Consider the following 22,498-nt stretch of genomic DNA (forward strand, 5'->3'; position numbering starts at 1 on the left):
TGCAAGCACAAGGTCCTGAGTTCAATCACTAGCACCAAAGAAAAAAAAAAGAAAAATATTAAAAAAACCCATTTCAAATATGTAATGATGGATTCCCTTATTGAAACATGGAAAATTGTGCCAGAAGAGAATATATTGAATATTTTATTCAGTTAAAGGTAAAATATGATGAAAAAAAGATAAAATATGATATAAAGAAAAAATGTTAGTACCTTTTTGCTGTGTGGGAATTATTAGCAATGCAGTTAAATTTGGATTGTGTGGGGCATAATCTAACTTAGGGTATGTTTGTTGAAATTTGAGCTGGGCATAGTGGTGCACACCTGTAATCTCAGCATTTGTGAGCCTGAGGCAGGAGGATTGCCACAAGTTCAGGAGCAGCGTGGCCTACATAGTTCAAGACCACTTTGAACTATACAGAGAGAACTTTCTTGGGAAGAAAAACAACTTGAAATTGTGAGCCTTTTGCTTATATTGGAGTCATTCTTCACTGTGGTTATAGTTGAGGATTGTTTGTATTTAGGTTTAAATTAAATCAGGTTCTCATCTTGTTGAGGTAACTTTTCTTATTGCTCCTTACAGGAAGGAGTGGGCTGCCCTGGGAAGCATGTCTAAAGAGGATGCCATGGTACAGTTTGTCAGGCTCTTAAATAGATGTTGCCATCTCTTTTCAACATACGTTGCATCCCACAAAATAGAGAAGGAAGAGCAAGAGAAAAAAAGGTGATGTCTGGGGCAAAGAGTGCTTGTTTTTATTCTCCTCGGTGTGGGGATCGAACTCAGGACCCTGTGCTTGCCAGTCAGGCGTGGTGCCGCTGAACCACGTCCCCGGCCCCAAGGAGTATTTTTGATAGTTTATGCAGAGTGTCTGTCTGGGTTGTGTTTTGCCTTTAATCCTCACTCCTTAGGGCAGTTGTTGAGACTTCCTGAGAGGAGAGGTGATTGTGCTGCAAGTTTGAGGGAGGAGGCGCTGGTGCTGTCCGACTGTCCCTGTAAGAGGAGACCCCTCTTCCCTTGCTGCAGTGTCCATTCTTGCCTGATCACTCTGTTTCTGAGCAGGCTGCCCTGTAACGCACCCCGCCCCCCTTCCCTCGTCCTCATCCGCTGGTCCGACGTGCCCGCCCTCTGTGCTGTCTGCGCTAGCTCCTGGAGCATCCCTACTCTGTGACTTTCGCTGTGCTTCAAGGTGCACGGACGCACGCACGTACATGTTGGCTTTCTCTCCCAGCTCCTTGTTAATTACTTTCAGCGGGTGGGGCAGAAGCTGCGAATGTGCTGTTTATCTTTGAAAGATTCCCCTTTGTAGTCGTGAACTAAGATTACGGTTAACACCTTAAATTTATGTAGTGGTCATATTTTTTTTTTCTTCTTTTTTTGGTACTGGGGATCAAACTTGGGACCTTGTGCTTGCAAGGCAGGCACGGTGCCACTGAGCTAAATCCCTGGCCCAGTGGTTATATTTTTAATAACTGAATTTTTAAAATTCTAGGAACTTAAAATTATGCAGTAAAACCAGTTTTCACTTTGTTCTTTTTTTTTTGGTACCGGAGTAAAACCAGTTTTTCCTTAGATTATATTATACCTTAGAAAGTTGATTTTCTATTTTCCTACCTTAACCTGGATTAGAAATAATAGGTTAGAAAATAGCCTGAGAGTGAGGAAGAAAATAGAAACTGTGAAAAATAGATGGAGGAATTACAAAAGTGTGCCTGCTAGCCAGAGGCTATTACAAATGAAGATAAATGTTGTTGCGATATTGTTACAGCACAGTTTTTATGGTTGTAGTTCTAACCTGAATCATCAAGAGATAGAGCACCAGCTATAGCTTACTCCTGTTTTAAGAGGATGGTAAACAGCTTAATTATATTTTCAGAAAATATTTATGCAAAGTAACTTTTTTTAAATCCAGAGGAAAAAATTCCATTCTTAGAAGAATGGAATACACTTTTTGACTTATGTGCTATAGTCGTGTGGTACTGTTGGATCTGTGAAGTATGGCTATAATGTCTTTGGACTTATGTATATTTGGAAATATATATTTATATATATAAATATATATCCCTTTTAAGTTATTTTAGTAATAATTCAGCTATTTTTCTTAATTAAGCATTGTCACCTTAACATCGATACCTGTTCATCTTAACATATAAAACTACATTTTTCTTTTTAAAAATGTAATTCGGGGGCTGGGGATTTAGCTCAGTGGTTCCGCCGCCTGCCTCAGGTCCCAAGTTCGATCCCAGGTACCAAAAGAAAATTACTTCTGTCATCGTATAAGCTCCACGTAGGACTACTTGAAGGCTTTTAGGTCTTTGGCTTATCCTGGAACCTGAGCCCTGGCTTGTAGAGCTTCCTGCCCTGTGCTGCTGTGACACGTTAAGATTGGTGGCGCTGCTGCTGTATTTTGAGCCTTGCCAGTGACAGCATATGTTGTTAATCACTCAGAGGCCTTGAGGCAGGAGAGTCACCAGACACTTCTCTTGGTGGGACCTGGAAGTGGTGTCTTCCGGAGAGTGTGCAGTTTCCCTGCTCTTCACACTGTGTTTAGACCCCATGAGGTGTCAGCTCCAGGTGTGGTGTCGTCCGTTTTCTTTGGAAAGGGGCTTTTGCGCATAGGCGAGAGCTGGATAAAGGCCGCACTTAGAAGTCCAGTTGTTCTTTTTTTAAATCAGAAACTTTAAATTTTTAAAATTTCAGCAGTAATTCACATACACAGTATAAATGATTTTCCCATTTCTGACAGAATATGAAGCGCACACTGAAATTTTTCCTTTCCATCTTTCTTTTATTTTTGCTCTTTTCATAAATGATAACTGACAAATTTAGAGTATATCCTTCCAGACCTTTTTCTGTGTATTTACCTGCGTTTCCTCAAATAATACCAGCCTTTACATACTAGATCATGTTCTGTCCCTTTTTAATGGCTACGCAGCATTTCGGGTACAGTTGCATTTTTGTTCACCTTTGCTAAGTACTTTCCAGCCCTCTGCCAAGCCCCCAGGCTGTGGCGTGAGGCAGTGTAGGCTGGGCAGCCTCTCGGATGTGTACTGTTCGATGTGTGGTGCCTCGTGCATGTGAGGAGAGCACTTTTCCACTGAGCCCCATGCCCACCCCATCAGTACTTATTCGTGATGTGATCTTGAGCATTGTGAGATTGACTCCATGTGATAAGTTTCTACTAGTGAAGTGTATATGATTCAGTTCTTTATTTTGACACAAGGTCTTGCTCTACAGCCCAGGCTGGTCTCGAATGCTTCCAGTCCTCCTGCTCCGGCCCACTGAGTGCCAATATTACAGACAGGTGCCACCGTGCCCGGCTATGTTTCACGCTTTGATAGAGATTGCCACATTGTTGTCTAAAATGATTGTTAATTTTCACTGGGAAATGAAATGGAAATGATTTTTTTGTGTGTGGTACTGGGGATTGAACTCGGGACCTTGCACTTGCGAGGCAGGCAGTGGAACCACTGAGCTAAATCCCCAGCCCACTGGAAATGATTTTTTGTTTGTTTGTTTGTTTTTGCTTTTATTTTTTTGGTACCAGGGATCGAAGTCGGGTCCTTGTGCTTGCAAGGCAAGCGACGGAACCACTGAGCTAAATCCCCGGCCCTGGAAATGATTTTTTAATAAGAGTCCCTGTGTAGAGTTCATTCTCTGTTCTTTACCTTGTAGGAAGGAGGAAGAGGAGCAAAGGCGACGGGAAGAGGAAGAAAGAGAACGTCTGTTAAAGGAGGAAGAGAAACGTAGGCGAGAAGAAGAGGAGAGGCTTAGGCGGGAGGAAGAAGAGAGGAGGCGAATGGAAGAAGAGAGGCTTCGGCTGGAGCAGCAGAAGTAAGCTTGTTGCATGGGTTACGTTTCAAAATGAGAAGCGAGCTGTGCTCATAATACCTGAGTTTTTACCGTTGTGTGCCTTTGAATATTTCTGTGATTTGTATGACTGGGAGGTAGACGACTATTAACTGCTTTTTATTTTTAACAGTGATCTGTTATCAAAGAGGAATGTATTTGGAAGTCTTTGGGATTAATGTGCAAAACCCAGGGACTAGAAGCAGGACCTGGGTTTCTCAGTTGCTTTGTCTGTCTCTACGTCTACATGACCTCTCGTCTTTCCTTCCTAGCTTATGTCTCGGCTGTGTTCTTCCTGATATCTGCAAAGTGCCACTCTGCTTTGATGTATGCAAGGGTATCTCAGCTTGGATTTTTTGTGATTAGTTTTCTGTGCATCTGACAGAGGCAGGCCAGAATCTGAGACCCAGTTAAAAATTCTGAGGACAGAGAATCTAGTTGGTGCAGTCTGTATCAAGTGTCCCTCCCTAAACCCTAATACAGGCCTCAGAGCCTGAAACTATTGCTTACTCAGTAAGGGCTCTGAGAGCAGTTATCTTAGAAAGGATTGATTCTTCAAAAGAGAGCTGTAGGTGCAAGGAGGAAGTGATTAACACCCACTTAGTGCTTGGGGAAAGAAGGCCTGGAGTTCTAGGGTGATGTGGTACATACATCAAACCAGGCATCCTAAGCTAGCCTTACACTGAAGTCCTCGCTCTGCTTTGAAGAGAGACTGTGCACACTGCTCTTTTTTAGGGTGAGGTGCCCTAGCTGGGCCTAGGCTCATGCTCTATTTGTGAATCTGAGCATTTGCTTTGTTATCTGTGTATCTGATTGTTTATTTCTTAATAGATGGCTTTGAGATCTTTAAGTGATCACACAAGTGAGTTATGAAGCGTGGTTTTAATATGAAAGAATTGGGATATGTCACAGAAATAGTTACTTCTGGACCACACCTGCCCGGATACCATTTTCAGTGTTTCCCCGTTAGTAAAGGGAACTTTGAATTAAGTGCCGCAGACTCTCAGATTTTCACTGGCTTTATTTAACCTTGCCAGGGCCACCTTAATATCTTTCAGCTATTCTGCCTCTTCTTATTTTTCATGTCTTTAGGTAGGGGAACCAATAATTAAATGCCATATTTTTGCTACAGATGGCAATCTGTCATTTTACAGTGTGATGATGAATTAGTGGTCTGTGAGCCAGACTGTCTAGATTTGAATCCTGGCTCTGGCATCTACCTGTTCTAGAATCTTGGGCAACTTACTGAACTACCTCTTATGATTGTTGTGAGACTCAGTGGGGTTAGTACATGTATGTGCTTTGAACACTGCCCGGCACAGTAGTTATGATGATAGTGATAATGATGTGCTTATTACTCTTCATCCCAAGTTTGCCTTGAAAAAGTAAAACATTAAAAGCCAGCTGGATGTAGTGACACATACCTGTAATCGCAGCACTTTAGAGGCTGAGGCAGTAGGATCAGAAGTTCAAGACCAAAAAAAAAAAGAAAAAAAAGAAGTTCAAGACCAGGACTTGGGATTTAGCTCAGTGGCACCACACCTGCCTGACAAGCACAAGGTCCTGAGTTTGATTCCTGGTACTGCAGGGGGTTCAAGACCAGTCTGGGCTACATAGTGAGACCCTGTCTCAACAGGAAAAACAAAAACATAACAACAAAAAACAATTAGAGGTCAGGTTTATTTTCCTAAATCTTTCTTCTAGGCTTGGGACACATGCTGATCGTTATACATTACTAGCTTAGTCACGGTTAAGAGTTACAAACTATAAAATACTAAGGACATTTAATTTTGTCATGAACAATCTCCTGTAGTCAGACTAGTGTATATTTTTTAATGTTTTTAGGCAGCAGATAATGGCAGCTTTAAACTCCCAGACTGCCGTGCAGTTCCAGCAGTATGCAGCCCAACAGTATCCAGGGAACTACGAGCAGCAGCAGACTCTCATCCGCCAGCTGCAGGAGCAGCATTATCAGCAGTACATGCAGCAGTTGTATCAAGTTCAGCTTGCACAGCAACAGGTATGATAGACAACCCCAGAATTCAGCCTTAGAGAGGGCTTTTCTTTTCATTGGAACCCGTTTTTTAAGTTACCAATGAATTTTGTATTAGTTAGCTTTGAAGATATAAAGTTGCTTCTAGGTGATCTCTTAGGCAGATGTTAGCAGTCCTGGAACCATGAGGACCAGGGTAGCCTTAATTCAGAGATGCCCTTCAGGCACAGCATTGTCAGTGGGGTGGGCAGCTTCAGAGGAGAACTCTTCTTATCTTAGGTTATAAGCTGTTTCTTATAACACATTCATGTCCAACTTCTACCACTCGGTACTGTGTTTTGCTTCAGTGTAAAGAAAGGTGACTTAGGTGAGAGAATGTGGGACTAGGAGTCTAGTCTGTGAACCTATTTTGTACACAGGGAATATAGTGATTTTACATTGTCTTTTACATCTGCGGAGACACAAAATACTTCCTTAAACTTAAATGTGCTAAGTGACATGTTTTCACTTCAAAATAATTGCCACCTATCAAAAAACTGGAGTGCAGAAGTGTTACATTTCTTATTATATGAAGTAATCTGTGTTTTTTTCTCCAAGATCTTTAAATTCCTTGAAGATATATCATTGAGAAGTTAGAAGCTCTGCACCTTTTGTATAATCCACAAGAGGAGGAAAAGAACATTAAACCAGAGTTCATTCAAGATACTTTTGAGGGATTCTTTTATTTCTTCTATAGTCTGTTTCTACTTTAATATACTGCTTCCCTTTTTTCTGGTTTTTTTTTTTTTTTTTTTTTTTTGGTACCAGGGATTGAACTCGGGTCCTTGAGCTTGCACAGCAGGCTTCGAAACCACTGAGCTAAATCCCCAGCCCTTTTTCCGTTTTCTTTAATAGGCATCAAGATGATTTTTTACTAGGATAGCTCATATAAACTATCTTTTTCATAGGTTATCACTTAATGAGGAGAAAATCAGTCTAATAGGGCAAATTCAAGAAACTTTGAAGTGGTATTGGAAAGCCACAATTGAGATTGGAATGATCAAACTCAATTTATTAAATTCTTCATTTGACAGTGTGGAAAAAAAATTTTGCCAGCTGTTTCTCAGACAAAGGACTAATATGTAGAATATGTAAAGAACTCAAAAAATCAGGACCCACCCCCAATTTAAAGGTCCAGTCCAAAAGTGGGCATCTGAAAGGAATGCACTTCTCAGATGAAGAAGTAGAAATGGCAGATAAATATATAAAAACAGTTCAACATCACTAGTTATTTGAGAGATACAAATTAAAACAATAGTGAGATTCCGTGTCACTCCAGAAAGTATGCCTGTTATCAAGAAATCAACCAATAACAAATGCTGATGGGGATGTGGGGGAAAAGGAACCCTGGTGGGAGTATAGAGTGGTGCAATCAGTGTGGAGGTTCCTCAAAAAACTAAAACCAGAGGTTTCATTTGACCCAGCCAGTCCCCATTTTGGTATCATCCTGAAAGAAAAGCATCATACCACAGCGATATATACATACCCTTGTTTATGTTGTCACAGTTTGTGATAGCTAATCTTGGAAGCAGCCCACACGTCCATCAACTGATAAATGGACAAAGAAAATGTGTTGTTTTATACAGTGAAATACTACTCAGCCATAAGCTTGAGACATTTCTAACTAAACGGATGCACCTTGAGACCACACTCTCTTTTTTTGGTACTGGGGATCCAACGTGGGTCCTTGTGCTTGCACAGCAGGTGGCAAAACCACTGAGCTAAATCCTCGGCCCCTAGACCACACTCTTAGGTGAAATAAATCGGACACACGTGTTTAAATACTCTCTGGTGTGAGAAACCAAAAGTGGAAATAAGGACCAAAATGTATAATAGATACTGGGAAACGGGAAGAGAACGTCCAATGGGAAGGGGAACGGGGGTGGGGGGAGGGAAAGGAAGGAAGGGACAAGAAAAAAGAATCGAAGGAAAAAATGGAAACAAAGCTTCTGTAAAGAAGGAGGGGAAGAGGAGTTGAAGGGAGGGAGGGAATGGTTAAAAAAGAACCAAGACCCATCATGGACAGGTACGGATTTCCTATGATGAGTGTCATCATTATGTATATCTAGAACGTGCCAGTAAGTGTTTTGCTTCAAAAAAGAGTCTGTTGGTTGAGTCTGGAAATAGGTATAATAGATAACCCAGGAATTCAGCCTTAGAGAGAGGGTTTTAGTTCATTGCAACCTAAGTTTTTTAGCAGTTTGCAATGAATTTTGCATAAGGGTATGAAACAAAGGAAACTTCACCCCTGTAAATACTAATTTTTATAAACTGAGCAGTATTACAGAATGGGAACACTTGTTAATTTGGGAGTATCAATTGGGGTTAATTTGGGGGTGTATGAACTGGGTGTTTGTCACATTGTTATTATACCTTTCTGTGTTTTTTAAACTTCCCAAAGTATAGAAAAGAGAGTATTGAAATAACTGTAGTCTATTGTTTGTAATAGATGCATATTAGTGGCAGTGGGATCCCAGAGAAGAGATTTTATTCATTCTGCAGGTTTCAGGAAAGGCTTTGTGGAGAGGGAGCTGGGTTGATCATCAGCAAAAATGCTTTTTTTTTTCCCTTTCTGGTCATGCAGTGTTCTGAGCATACTCACTTGTTTTAGTTTTATGTATGTTTTTCTGGTAGTTGGTACTCTTTCTATAAAACTAGCAAGAAAATTATTTAAAATCTACACCTTGAGAGAAGGTATTTTAAAGTCTTAAGTGTATTACTGTCCTGCACTAGCAGCAGAGAGGGTGTTGCTCTTCCTTTAAGTAATTGGCTTGTAAACAATGCATCACATGAAACCTGTTCACAGAGATACCAAAATACATCCTCTTTAAACTGTGGGTTATAAGGTGAGCAGACAGTCTCGCTCTTTAGACGTATCTTCTTTTTTTTTTAACAACATTGGGCATATGTGACTTAGTGTTTTAATTTTAAAAATTACATGCCTATGTACTCATCAGTGGTAAAATGGGTAAATTTTACATTATCGCAGTGGAGTATTTTAGAGCAGTGCAAACAACAAAGTACAATTGCTTGTAATCCTGTAGATGAATCTTAACAAAAATAAATGTTGAGTGAAAAGCAGATATAAAAAGAGCATATCTGATACATACATCAGTTTATGTAAAGTTGGAAAACAGTAAGGCATATCTGTATGATAAGATAGACTTATTCTTGGGGACAAGGAGACTTCTGCAAAGTGGTACCAGGTGGATTCTGGTAAGCAGATAATGTCTTGATCTGGGTGTTGGTCACATGGATATGTGTTTGATTTGTGAAAATTGATCAAGCTGTCTGAGTTGTGTACTTTTCTATATGTATATTATAATTCAGAGTTCCTCCAAAGGTTATTTAGGTTCTTTTTCTTTTTGCATTTTAAGTAGTAATAATGTCTGTGCATCTTGATTTAAAAGAGGAATGTACCAAAATAGTAGTCCCTTGGGTTAAAGGTAGTTTTACTCACATGACTCAGACACCATTTTGATTTAATATTTGTGAATGTACTTTCTTTTTTCTTGGTGGTGGTACTAGGGGATTGAGACCAGGGGTGTTATACCACTTAGGTACATCCCCAGCTGTTTTTAAATTATTTTACATTGAGACAGTCTTGCTAAGTGGCTAAGTCGCCCAGGCAAGACTCAAACCTGCAATCCTCTTGGTTTAGCCTACATGCTGGGACTGCAGGTGTGTGCCACCACACCCAGCCTGAATACATGCTACACCCTGCTTACATATACACACATTTTAATCATGGTTTTATACAGTGTCAACTACATTTTATAAGTGTATTTAGTTCTTAGATCAATTTTTTTTCTTTTTTTTTTTTTTTTTTTTTGATACCAGGGATCGAACTCGGGTCCTTGCACTTATGAGGCAGGTGGTGGAACCACTGAGCTAAATCCCCGACCTACTTAGATCAATTTTTTAAACAATGTGATTAATATAGTGGACCCTTGACTTACAAATTCTATTGGTTCCCAAGGGCTGGCTGTAACTCAAGTTGGTTGTAAGTCAATACAGCTGAGATCTGGATGTTTACCTGGGTATGAGCTATAGATAACAAGAGGCAAAATCAGGGTCTTTAATTACTCCAAGTTTTTTGTATGTCAGGCTGGTCGTAACATTTTTTTTTTTTTTTTTTTTTTAGACAGGGCCTCGCTGTATAGTTCAGGCTGGCCTTGAACTCACTATGTAATGTAGCCCAGGCTGGCCTCGTACTCCTGGTGATCCTCCTGCCTCAGCTTCCTTGAGTGCTGAGAGGACAGGTGTGCACTGCCACACCTGGCTAGGCCGGTAGTAACTTGAGGTTCCACTATAGTTTTAAATTTAGTTGTGGCCTAGGGGTATAGCTCAGTGGTAGAGCACTTATTTAGGCTAATATGAAATCCTAGGTTCTATCCCTGGCACCACAAAAATAAATAAATTTAATTCTAATTATATTTTTGTCTGTATAAGAATAGTTTTTATTTATTTATTTATTTGGTACCCAGGGATCAAACTTAGGTCCTTCTGGTTGCGAGGCAGGCGGCAGAACCACTGAGCTGAATCCCCGGCCCAAGAATAGTTTTTATTTGTTTTTGGTTTTTTCCAGTGCTGAGTTTTGAACCCAGGGTCTGTTACACACTAGGCAAGTGCTTTACCACTGAGCTATGTCCTCAGCCCTTCATCTCTGATTTATTGATTACTTGAAGGGTCTGTGTCACATTTTATCAATTACAGCTTCTGTATTTGTGAATGTTTTCTCTGTGAGCATTTGTTTATACAAAGTTTATAATTTTCCTAATTCAAGTTTTATGAAATTGAATTTTTTTAATGTAATTGAATTTTACCCACTGAGCTGTGTCTTTTGTCTGTGATTCGTTGATTACCTGTAGGGTCTTTGTCAGATTTTACCAATTACAGCTTCTTTGTGAATGTTTTTCTGTGACCATTTGTTGATACAAAGTTCCTATAATTTTCCTAATTCAAGTTTTATGCAATTGAATTTTATCAAGACAATTTTCTTCCATTAACTTTAAGAAGACATGTTATTCTATTCAGATTTTGCCATAAATTTATTATTCTGCTTATTTCTGTCTACTTTGCTTTTTCCTGGTTAGTTTTTCTAGTGATTCTCAGACCATGGAAATGGGAACCTCAGTTAGTTTTGTTGCTGTTACTGGCTTGAGCCCAGGGCTTCCACACTGACTAAATCCCTAGCTTTCTTCTCCTTTTTCTTCTTCTTCTTTTCCCTCCACCCCCTCCATTATTTTTAATGAAACAGCCTCACCAAGTTGCTCTGGCTGAGCTCAAACTTGTTTTCCTTCTGCCTCAGCCTTCTAAAGTGCTGGGTTTACTGGAGTCATCACCGTCTCACCTTCAGTTAGTTTTTTGTCCACATTAATTTTCATCTTTTTAAACTAATAGTGGTATTCATTATAAGTAGAATAAAAGGTGATAAATATTTGTTGGTAATTCTTGGAGCAGAAAGCTTTGGCAGGACAGAGCATGGGGTCAGAATGCACTCCAAGGCAAGTGTCCCATTTGTTAACCTCCTGGTCAGTGTGTCTTTGCTTCTTGATTTGTAGGCAGCATTACAGAAACAGCAGGATGTGGCAGTGGCTGGAGCTTCTTTGCCTACTTCGTCAAAAGTGAATGCAGCTGTCCCAAGTGATGTGATGTCCGTTAATGGGCAGGCTCAGACCCACACTGAGAACTCTGAAAAAGAACTTGAGCCAGAAGCTGCGGAAGAAGCCCTGGAGAACGGACCGAAAGGTATGATTTGGCGTGTGTGCTCAACCATTCAGGCCCCGTGCAAAGCAGATGCAGGAGCTTTCATGACCAGCTTGTGAGAGTGATTATGTATCTGAGAGTGAGGATACTTTTTACTCTTTTGAGTCTGAATCTGATGCTTGTGGTGACCTTTAGAATAGTGTAGAAGAACAAATCAGATGTCTGTTGGGCACTCTTATGACCAAAGATATCTTTTATCTTTCTCTTTCTCTCTCATATCAATTACAGTGGTATCTTGGTTCATGAACTTAATTCTTTCCACGATTCTGGTCACAAACTGAATTGGATGAGAACCAAATCAAATTTCCCCATAAGGTCAACATTGAACCTAACCATTGAATTTGATCAGCTCTCCCAAATTGGTTTGTGACCAGAATCATGCAAAGAATTGTTTGTGAACTGAGGTACTACTGTACTTAATGCTGTGTAACATTACACTCATTGAGCAATTTAAAATAATAATAAACGTTTCTTATGAAACCCAGTTTCTGTTGGTCAGGAGTTCAGAACAGCTAAGCTGAATCATGCAGGCTAGGATCGGTCATGAGGTTGCAGTCCACATGTTGGCTGGGGCTGTGGTTATATGAAGGTTTGACTGGGACTACAGGACTTGCTTCCAAAATGGTTCTGTCCCCTGGCTGACAGGTTGGTGCCCCTCCATAGGACTGTGTGAGTCTCAACACACAAGAGGCTGTCGTCCCCGAGAGCACATTATCCAAAAGATAATAAAGCAAAAGCGGCAGTGTTTATAGGCCCTGACTTCAGAAGTGGTCGTTAGCAACTCCCACCATAGTCTAAGCCAAGCCCGTGGTGTCGTGAGGAGCCAGACATTTGGATCTCTGGGCCATCCTGGAGGCTGGCTACCATATACTATTACAGTGTCCTTTTTGACACTTGAAGTATCATGTTGTCCCAATGACTAACCATTTCCAAAACTCTGCTAGCTTCCCATGCGCAGTTCATTTATTCAGCATTTGCTTGAAGGTTTTCTGAGCACACGGAATATAGTGATGAGGAAGAATAGTGCACAGAAGATGTAAGTTGTTGTGGTAAGTAGTATGATGGAAAGAGGGGTCATGTAATTACAGCGTGAGATCATGTAACATGTGGACTGCGACCTCGGAGAAGTCAGAGCTGTCCTGAGGAAGGGGACACTGAATGAAGAGGGCTGAAGCAAGAGTAGAATTAAGAGGGAAGAGCAGCACATTGCAGTGACAGTGGTCAGGGGTGGTGGTGTGACTCACAAGAGGCTGCCTGAGTGCCCTGGGCCGGGGGGTTATGCAAATGTTGACGTCTGCAGGGTGGAGGCTTCTTCTCTTCAGCTTTTGTAATTCCTGTTTGCCTTTAGAATCTCTTCCAGTAATAGCAGCTCCATCCATGTGGACTCGTCCCCAGATAAAAGACTTTAAAGAGAAGATTCGGCAGGATGCAGATTCTGTGATTACAGTGGGCCGAGGAGAAGTGGTCACTGTTCGAGTCCCCACCCACGAAGAAGGATCTTATCTGTTTTGGGAATTTGCTACAGACAGTTATGACATTGGGTTTGGGGTGTACTTTGAATGGACAGATTCTCCGAACACTGCTGTCAGTGTACATGTCAGCGAGTCCAGTGACGACGATGAGGAGGAAGAAGGTAGACCCATTGGTTTGTGTTCAGGAGCTGTTGGGTTGTATGTTGGCAAAAACGGTGCACAGTTCACATGTCAGCCAGCCACACACTTCCTGATTAACACTTCATGGTCAGGGAACAGTCTTTTCATTAGACAACTGTCTTAGTTACCCTCTTGTTGCTGGGACAAAATACCTAACACCCACAAGTTAAAGGAGAGGTTTATGTTAGCTCACAGTTTGTAGGGGTTTCAGTCTATTGTCATCTGGTTCCAAGGCAGGGAGGCATTGTAGATGGGCTTGGCAGAGGAGAAACAGTCCATGGCAGGACCAGCAGGAAGAAGCGCTCAAGGAAGAAAGGAATTACAACCTTTCACAGCATGCCCACAGTGACCTACCGTTCCCCGCTAGGCTTTACCTCCCAACACTGCAGCTGCTGCAAACCTGTCAGCATCATACACCATGATCCTGTCACTTCCCAAAATTCCCACCTAGAGTGCGTGAGGCTTTGAAAGGATTTCAAGATAGGAATCAGAATAGCAGCTTTGGCTGAAAAAGCTGAGTGGCCAGCCTTCTTAGAGGCTCAGGGTCTGTTTGGCACTTTACTATTTCACTGGTTTTTTTGTCATTGGTTGGTTGGCTTTTGGTTTTGGTTTTGATTTTTGGTTTTTTGAGACAAAGTCTTGCTATTTATGAAGCCACTATGTACTTCCTGAGTGCTAGGATTGCAGGTGTGTGCCACCACACCCGGTCTATTTTACTGCATTCTGAATACTGTTTTACTTCCAGCCTTATGTATTGAAAGGTCAAATATGTAGGATCATTCTTTTTTTTTTTTTTTGGTACGAGGGATTGAACTCGGGTCCTTCTGCTTGAGCAGCAGGCGCTGAAACCACTGAGCCAAATCCCCGGCCCAGTAGGATCATTCTGGAAAAAGAAAATTTTTTTTTTTTGAGACAGGCTTACTGTATTACCTAGGCTGGTCTTTTTTCTTCCCCCTTTGGTACCAGGGATGGAACTCAGGACTCTGCACTTGCAAGGCAGGTGCGGTACCACTGAGCTAAATCCCCAGCCCCTAGGCTGGTCTTAAACTCCTGCGCTCAGGCAGTCCTCCTGTCTCAGCCTTCTGAGTAGTTGGGACTACAGATGCGCACCACCATGCCCTGTTTTGAAAAATTTTAAAGCCACAAGTGAGGATTTCTTTCTCACTTTACTTGAATTAAACCTTGTACTTTACTTAAATTTATGTTTCTGATAATAGTTTGGTTTTTTTTTGGTACCAGCAATCGAACCCAGGGCCTTGCACTTGCCAGGCAGGCTCTGTGCTGCTACCTACATCCTTGGTTCCTACCGATAATAGTTTTTTAGGTCATTCTAAAATTTTATGTAAATTTAAAAGCTCACTGGAATGTCCTATCTAGGAGTTTTTCAGTTATGCCTCTCCAGAGTTTAAGTTTTAGGGCTGGGGATTTAGCTCAGTGGCGCCACCACCTGCTCTGCAAGTGCAAGGACCCAAGTTCAATCCCCGGTACCAGGAAAAAAAAAAAAGAATTTTAATATAAATAGTCAAAGGTCAGGTGTTTTTAAGGATAGTCTAAACTGTGTCAGTGTAGGAAGTAAGTTATAAAATGTGCTGCTTATTGCAAAAATGTTCCTTGATTCTGTGGGTCAGAAAGGTGCAAACATGGGGCTTGGGTCCGTGTCTAATAAGCATTCAGTTGGAAGTAGTGTGGAGGAGGGGGGCCCAGTCCCAGAATGGGAAAGCGCCATGTCTCATTCCGTGGGACTCAGTGGCCTCTTAGAGGACTTGATGACAGAGTGCTTGTTCTTGAAGAGGGTTAGGGTAAATTTGAAGAGAGATGCTTTTTCCTTTTTGTTTTTTTGAGACAGGGTCTCTCTATGTAGTGCAGGCTAACTGAACTCACTATGTAGCTCAGGCTGGCCTCAAACTCACAGTGATCCTCCTGCCTCAGCCTCCCAAGTGGTGGGATGACAGGCGTGCGCCTCCACCCCCAGCTGAAGAGCTGTTCTTGAAAGTGCGTGAATGGGCATAACAGTTGAGTCCGCTCTGGAGGTTGACAGGTGTTGAATTGCATCACCACACCATGCCACTCTGGGGCCCCCGGGTCATGTATGGAATCACACACACTGGGCACACCATAATCATTTTCTTGAAATTAAATGTAATATTCAGTTTAATGTTGGATATTTGTTTAGTTAGAGACAAGGTCCTGATGTTGTATAGTCCAGCCTGGCCTTGAACTCATCCTCCTGGTTGAACTTTCTGAGTGCCACCATGCCCAGCCCTTAATATTTAATCAATCAGTTTTTATACTGTCCCATTATCTGTATGAACTGTCAGTGTCTCAGAAACTCCAGTACGATTCCGTGCTGACTCCCAGAAGGAGGTGGGAAGACCTTCCTGACAGGTCCACATTTGAGCCCATAAATACAGGAGCACACACTGCCTTGCATTACATGGCATTTTTTTTCCAGCGATCTTTATTCCTAAGTACTACCAGCAAGGGAAAACATTGCCTTACAAATTCTACTAACAGAAAAGAAAAATTATAAAAGTTAAAAAAAAAAAAAACCCAAAAGAGGTGAGGGGTTCTGAGTCAAATGGCTGGCGAGATGCTATTCAGCAACATCCTGTGTGTGGGTTGTTACTTATAACGAGCTTTGTAAGTCATATCCAAGACTTTGTAGGCTAGGAGTGTAGCTCAGTGGGAGAACTTGTGCTTTTGGATATCCAGAGCCCTGGGTTCCATCCCCAGTACTACAAAACAAAAAATAACGTATAACAGGGACAGCAGCACATACCTGTGATCCCAGCCAGTGAGGAGGCTGAGGCAGGAGGATCACAAGTTTGGGGGCCAGCCTGGACAACTTAGCAATCCTGTCTCAAAATAAAAAATAAAAAAGGGCAGATGTGCCTTTGGGTTCAGTCCGCAGTACTGAGGGGAAACATATCCTCCCTAAAAACAAAAGTACAAAAAATGCCCTGTTCAGAGGTCACTTGAGGGAGTATATTTCTCCTGTCTTGCCTGCTAGAGATCTTGAAGAAGGTTGCTCCCTAGTCCAGCCCTCAGCTGATGACAGTTTTTGGGTTATTGATAATGGAAAGGTGCTATAAAAATAGCTGAGCTGGGTTTTTAAAGGTGAGACCCTTGATGCCTTGACCTTATCTCTAATGCGCCCTGCCCCTCCCAGGAGAAATGACATGACCCACCATTATGCCATTCCTAACCCTAACATGACTTGCAGCTGAAGCTAATCATTTAAACCTCTGTTATCAGGAACAGGGCAAGCTGATTGCTTCCAAGCATTGTTCTCTAGGAGTGAATTAACCACATCCCATCAGAAGTTGTAGCTCCCAAATCTTGTTTGTAGGCTTAGGGCATTTGTTCTTCTGCCCTAGGAGGCTACTCTGGATAATGTGCATCTTATGGGGCTTTCCTGTGGCTTGGTTTCAGGTAGGAAAGTCCAGAGTTTTGTGTTTTTGTTTTGTTTTTATGGCATTAGCGATTGAACCCAGGGTCTTGACACTGAACTACATCCTCAGCCCTTTTTTATTATTTTGAGATAGAATCTTGCTAAGTCACTAAATTGCCTAAGTTGTGCTCAAACTTAGATCCTCCTGCCTCAGTCTCTCAGAGTGCCAGGATTACAGATGTACACTACCATGCCAAGCCAGAGTATAGGCTTTTGTCCATTGGTTGGTTGCCTTAGCTTTTCTCCCAAAAGTCTTGAAAGCAGACATTTTGTTTTCTCTGAAAAAGTGTAGATGGTGGCCCATCCTCTTGTTGAGAGTCTCCACTTTATTGTTTCTAGGTCCTAAGTCTTTGCTTAAACTGATAAAAGGTGTAGTGCTCATCTGTTCCAGTAATCTTTATTGAGTAAAATTGGATCTTGGATTAACACGTTCATGACAGGGCCATAATTCATGTGTCTGGCTACTGGGTGGTTCTGAACTGCTGGTGGTACGTACATGGTTGTCCCATTGGGTGCATGATAAGTCGTGTTGGTTGTTGCAAGTCGCTTGAGGTGACAGTGAAGTGGTGGGTCAAGCTGGCAGGAACGTGTTAATGGACGAGAGGCAGTAATGTACTTTTTGAATGGCTCCGTATTTCTCATTTATACATGAACGATCTTTAAAAAATTGTAGGTATTACTACGGTAAAGCAATCTGATTGGACCTACTTTTATATGAGTGTCATGTACTTTTAAAAAAAATAAACTTTTTTGAATAATTTTACATTTATAGAAAATTTAAAGATGGCGCATATTGCTTCTCGGCCTTTTGGCTAAGATCAAGTGTGAAGATGGCACAAAGAGTACCAGTATACCATGCAGCTAGTTTCACCTGTTGTTAATTTCTTTTTTTTTTTTTTTTTTTTTTGGTACCCAGGATCAAACTCAGGTCCTTGCACTTACATGGCAGGCGGCAGAACCACTGAGCTAAATCCCCGGCCCTGTTGTTAATTTCTTATCATGTATTATGGTACATTTGTCTTAACTAATGAACCAATATTGAAAATTATTATTGTCTAAAGTCCATATTCAGATCTCTTTAGTTTTTAGCTATGTTCCGGGATACAATGCAGGATGCCATATTGTAGTTTACTCTTATTCCCTTCACTTTGTGCAGGTGTGAGTGCTTCGCAGCCTTTCTTGTTTTGAGTTCATGATAGTGTTCATCGACAAGCATCAGCCACTTAATTCATGTCCCAAAAACTCTCTGTGATGTTAAAACCTGAGTCATTTATCTTCTGTGTGGAATATTTCCTTCACCTATTTTAATTGAGGCTGTTCATATTTAATACATTAAACTGAGACTTTAGCTGGACATAATTTTCTCATTCCTGTAGGTTTTAGAGCTATTGTCTTTTTTTTTTTTTAAGGTATTTTCTTTTCTAAGCTCATATCAGAAAACTATTAACTTGGGCAGCCTGTGATCAGAGCTAATTTTTTTTGCCACTTGGATCATCTGTGGGTTTAATAGGCCTAGTAGAAATAATTGTATCTGTAGGGAGTCTCTGAATGCCTCTTTACTGTATTTTTAAAAATTTTACTTTTAGGCCAGGTGTGGTGCACACCTTTAATCCCAGCACTAGGGAGGCTGAGGCAGAAGAATTGCTGCAAGTTCAAGACCAGCCTTGGCTATAAAGTGGGTTCAAAGACAGCCTGAACTGTATAGCAAAATCCTGAATCAAAAGGACAAAAAAATTTTTTTTTTACTCTTTCATATTCAAGATATTACAGAAAGTAATAGGCATCATAAACTACCTTTTCTTATTCCTAAAATGGGGAAGGGGAGGGGAGGGGAGACTCACGTTGTAGAAGAGGAGATCAGAACAATGTTTTGCTAGGTCTTACTTAGATGAACAAGATACCTCCTATTGGGAAGGAATTAGGAATTCAGTCAGTACAGAAGGGGAAAAATGGGAACAAGTAATAGGAATAGTGGTAAGACAGAGAAGACTAGGAGGCTGACTGCTGCCACCATCAGACGTTCAGCACTGAGTTAGTTCCCTGGGCTCAGAACAGTACTGGGTGGGTACACAGCACTGCGCAGGTATGGATGAGTGACTGTGTACACGCTCATCCACATAAGTAATGGAATGGTTCAGGAGAATTCCTAGCAAGCGCTGTTGTTAAAGGAAGGGTGGAGTTTAATTGTTCAATGCAAAGGTCTTTTTTCTGGATCTGTTCTTTGACTTGTCTGTATTCTCTCTCACAGAAAACATCACTTGTGAAGAGAAAGCCAAAAAGAATGCCAACAAACCTCTGCTGGATGAGATTGTGCCTGTGTATCGACGGGACTGTCACGAGGAAGTATATGCTGGCAGCCACCAATACCCAGGGAGAGGAGTCTACCTCCTCAAGTTCGACAACTCCTACTCTTTGTGGAGATCCAAATCCGTCTACTACAGAGTCTATTATACTAGATAAAATTGTTACCATGTCTGGAATCTAGGGTAGGGCAGAGGATGGCGTTTACTTTCTTTTGACCTATGTGGAGCATTGGAGTCAGTGTTTACCGGCAAGATTTTGGTCTGATGGTTTGTGAACTCTTGTTGGGGATCAGGATTTCCTTGAAACTCTTTAGCATTAATATTTTGGGGTTAAGAAGGATTTCTCAGACTCATCTAGCGCTTGGGTGCTGACCAGCAGAAGCACTAGTGGATGTTAAATATTCAAAGTCCCTAAAACAAAACATGCCAGCATCGACCCACCTGGCTGATGCTTAGTTCGCTGCTGCCTGCTCCGTGTATTTTATTGGAGCCATAGACACGGTGCCCTCTAATTTGAAGTGCTTATCTGAATAGTTTACATCAGAGGCAGCTGGCTTTGATTGAAGGTCACCATTATTGCAACTTAAAAACTCAAGACCTCACAGATTATAGTAGAAAGAGAAATTGCCTCAATTTGATCTTGCTCTGAATGACACTATTTTTAGTTTGAGTGCACCTGTTTGTTTAGTTGAGCGTTATATTGTAGAGATTTTCTGAGATAAACTTAGAATATTCAGGTCCAGTAGACAACCGAAATGTCAGAATACAGAGAACGCCCCAGACACCTTCTCCAGTCTCCACGGGCACTCAGGCCTTTGCTCTCCATCCAGTATTCCTACCACCAGTAGCAAAACAAAATCAATTAATTTTTTGTTTTGATTTGGCTTTATAAAGCATCTCAAATTGAAACTTTTCTGCACAAAGCATATAGCTTGGGATTTTGTAAACTCAAACTGACAGCTACTGAGTTAAAATATATAAAGTCATTTAAAGATAATTCAGTGTTTGGGGAGTACCATTACACTAATATGGGAATCACTGCCAGAGACAGTCCATTTTCTTTTCATTTGTTACTAAGGCACAAACCCTGTATGATTCCAGTTGGAGTTATTAGAATTGGAAATGCTTATACTCATGCTTACATTTTATAGCTTTAATCTGTATTATGTCTTTAGTCATGGGAAGAGCTACATCTTTTTCTTACCAAAAGCAAATATGGATTAATTGCCTCAAATTTATGTGGTAAATCTAGAGATTCTTCTTTTCAGAAGGGAGGGTGGTATAGATAGAAAATGACAACACTTAGTGTCATTGTTATGTTGTACTGAAAGACTTAGATTTTTAAAATTTGAAATCATAGAACACTTCTTACAGGAGGGATTCCATGATTAGCTGCAATATAGTTCACTACATACCAGCTGTTGTTGAGGTTTTTGTGTGCTGCATTTCTTGAATACCCGGTTTTGTATGTATCTAACTTTGTTTTCTCTTGGTTGTTCAGAAAACTGGATTATTTTCCTCCCAAACACTGCTTAACTTGTGTCTCTAAAGTCTGATTGAGAAGCAGTCCCCATGCCCACACTGTTAGCTCCAGAACACGCTAGCCCATCCCACAGCTCTCACGCATACATGGCGTAGAAACCTTGGAATTAGGCACTTCCTGGCTTTTTTTTTTAATGAGAAAAATACTGTATTTAAAATGTAAAATAAACTTTTCAAAAGCAGGCACTAATATATATTTCTTCCAGCCTTTGATTACAGATTTGTCCTTGCACATTTAAGGTGAATTACTTTCAAAAAATATTATTCTTGGGAGCAGTGTATGTTACTTTACATAGCAGTGCCTGTCACATGTTAATGTCAGAACATTCTTCGTTTTAAACTTTTTTATTGCCTTTGGCTGTTGATTAGTACAGTACAAATGCAATTTCAAAAATATCTTGAAAGTAATATATTTAACCAATTAAAATGTTTATCTGTAAGTTGTTGATGTTTCGTTAATGTATTACTCTCTGAGACATTAGTACAGCATTTCATCATTTGGGTAGGATAAAGAATTGCTTTTAGGTGATATTTTCTTTTTCTTTTTTGTACCCGGGATTGAACTCAGGACCTTGTGCCTGCGAAGCAGGCGCAGTGCCACTGAGCTACATCCCCGGCTCTTTGGTTTCTTGAGATGAGGTCTCCCTGTGTAATTCAGGGTGGTCTTGAAGGCTCACTGTGGAGCTCCAGCTGGCCTGGAACTCGCAGCAGTCCTCCTACCTCAGCCTCCCAGTACTGGGATTATAGCCATGTGCCACACACCTGGCTGATGCTTTCTGTTTATATAGTTGAAGACAAACACTTTCTGGCTGTGAGCTGACCTTACAAATAGATGGAAAATTTCCCATACTCCCTGCAGTTGGAAGTTTTCTTACTGAAGATGGCTGGGAAGTGTTTCCCTGCACCATGTGTCCAGGGTCTTCTTTGACGTACATGGAAATGGCCTGGGCTTTTTGTTGTTTGGTTTTTTTTCTAGGTTTTTGATAGCGGGTCTTGCTTTGTATTCTAGGCTGGCCTTGAACTCACTCACTGTGTAGCTCAGGCTGCCCTCGACTTGCCAAGATCCTCTGCCTTGGCCTCCCAAGTGCTAGGATTATGGGTGTGCACGGGCGTGGCAAGAGACAGCCTGTTTAAAGTGGCTTGGAGGTGGAGTCCTTGCTCAGGGTGGGCTCTTGAGAGAGCACAGAGCACCTGAAACTAGGCTTCTGAAAGAGACCTCACGCAGTGCAAGCTGACCGGGGATGATGTCTTTGCTTTTGGAATTTGGAGAGGCAGAAAGAGGTGAGCATCTTGGTACCACTGGTGTGGGGCCCAGAAGCCAGAAGCGAGAGCGCTAAGGAGAGCTGTGGGTGTGGGCATGCACTGGGAGCTGCCCTGCCTGCCCTGTCTCGGCCGCCTGTCTGCTGGTTCAGAAGAACAGTGATGCTGAAAATTCACTGGGGCTCAGGCAGTGAGTCTGACTAAGCCTGTCTCTGCTTCATTCCCCAAATTTTGCTCAGTTCATTTCTGTCAGCAGCCTAAAAACATGTTGCTGTTCATCTGCTCCCAGGACAGCAAATCTTACCGGTATCGGACTTGTATCTCACATATAAAATCTGTGGTTCTTCACCTTATTGAAATTTTACTTAAGACTCAGTAGATTGTTTTCCTTCAACTCCTTTACTTTGAATTTATTTTGTTGTCATTACTTCAGATGCTTGGAATTTTGCTTGATTTCTCGTAAAAGAAAGATGATGTGCTACTTTTTTTTTTTTTTTTAAAGTAACCACTTGAAAGTTGTGGTTTGTTGAGTACTTAAGTCAGGATCAGGAAACTAGTGGCTTAATTTCTGTGACTGACACTGGTGTTTGAACTCAGGAAGACATGGAATAGAAGTTAATTTCATTTCTTGGAGCTGAGGTGA

At 41.3% G+C, this 22,498-nt stretch overlaps 1 protein-coding gene and 1 pseudogene across 1 annotated transcript in view; both read left to right on the plus strand.

The window, feature by feature from the left end:
• The window catches only part of Acbd3 (acyl-CoA binding domain containing 3), a 35,862-nt gene extending 15,083 nt beyond the window's left edge, over positions 1–20,779 (plus strand). Inside the window, exons 3-8 of the mRNA XM_004861985.3 lie at positions 583–723; positions 3,673–3,831; positions 5,692–5,866; positions 11,443–11,629; positions 12,996–13,280; positions 18,999–20,779. Coding sequence (XP_004862042.1) covers positions 583–723; positions 3,673–3,831; positions 5,692–5,866; positions 11,443–11,629; positions 12,996–13,280; positions 18,999–19,210 — 1,159 coding nt within the window. The 3' untranslated portion in view covers positions 19,211–20,779. The remainder of the gene's footprint in view (positions 1–582; positions 724–3,672; positions 3,832–5,691; positions 5,867–11,442; positions 11,630–12,995; positions 13,281–18,998) is intronic.
• On the plus strand, positions 17,543–17,714 carry LOC147823211 (U2 spliceosomal RNA; annotated as a pseudogene).
• Positions 20,780–22,498: the final 1,719 nt, after the last annotated feature.

The sequence above is a fragment of the Heterocephalus glaber genome, unplaced genomic scaffold (genome assembly GCF_053883595.1).
Source record: "Heterocephalus glaber isolate CG9 unplaced genomic scaffold, H.glaber_assembly_v1.0 deba00001600, whole genome shotgun sequence".
NCBI lineage: Eukaryota > Metazoa > Chordata > Mammalia > Rodentia > Bathyergidae > Heterocephalus > Heterocephalus glaber.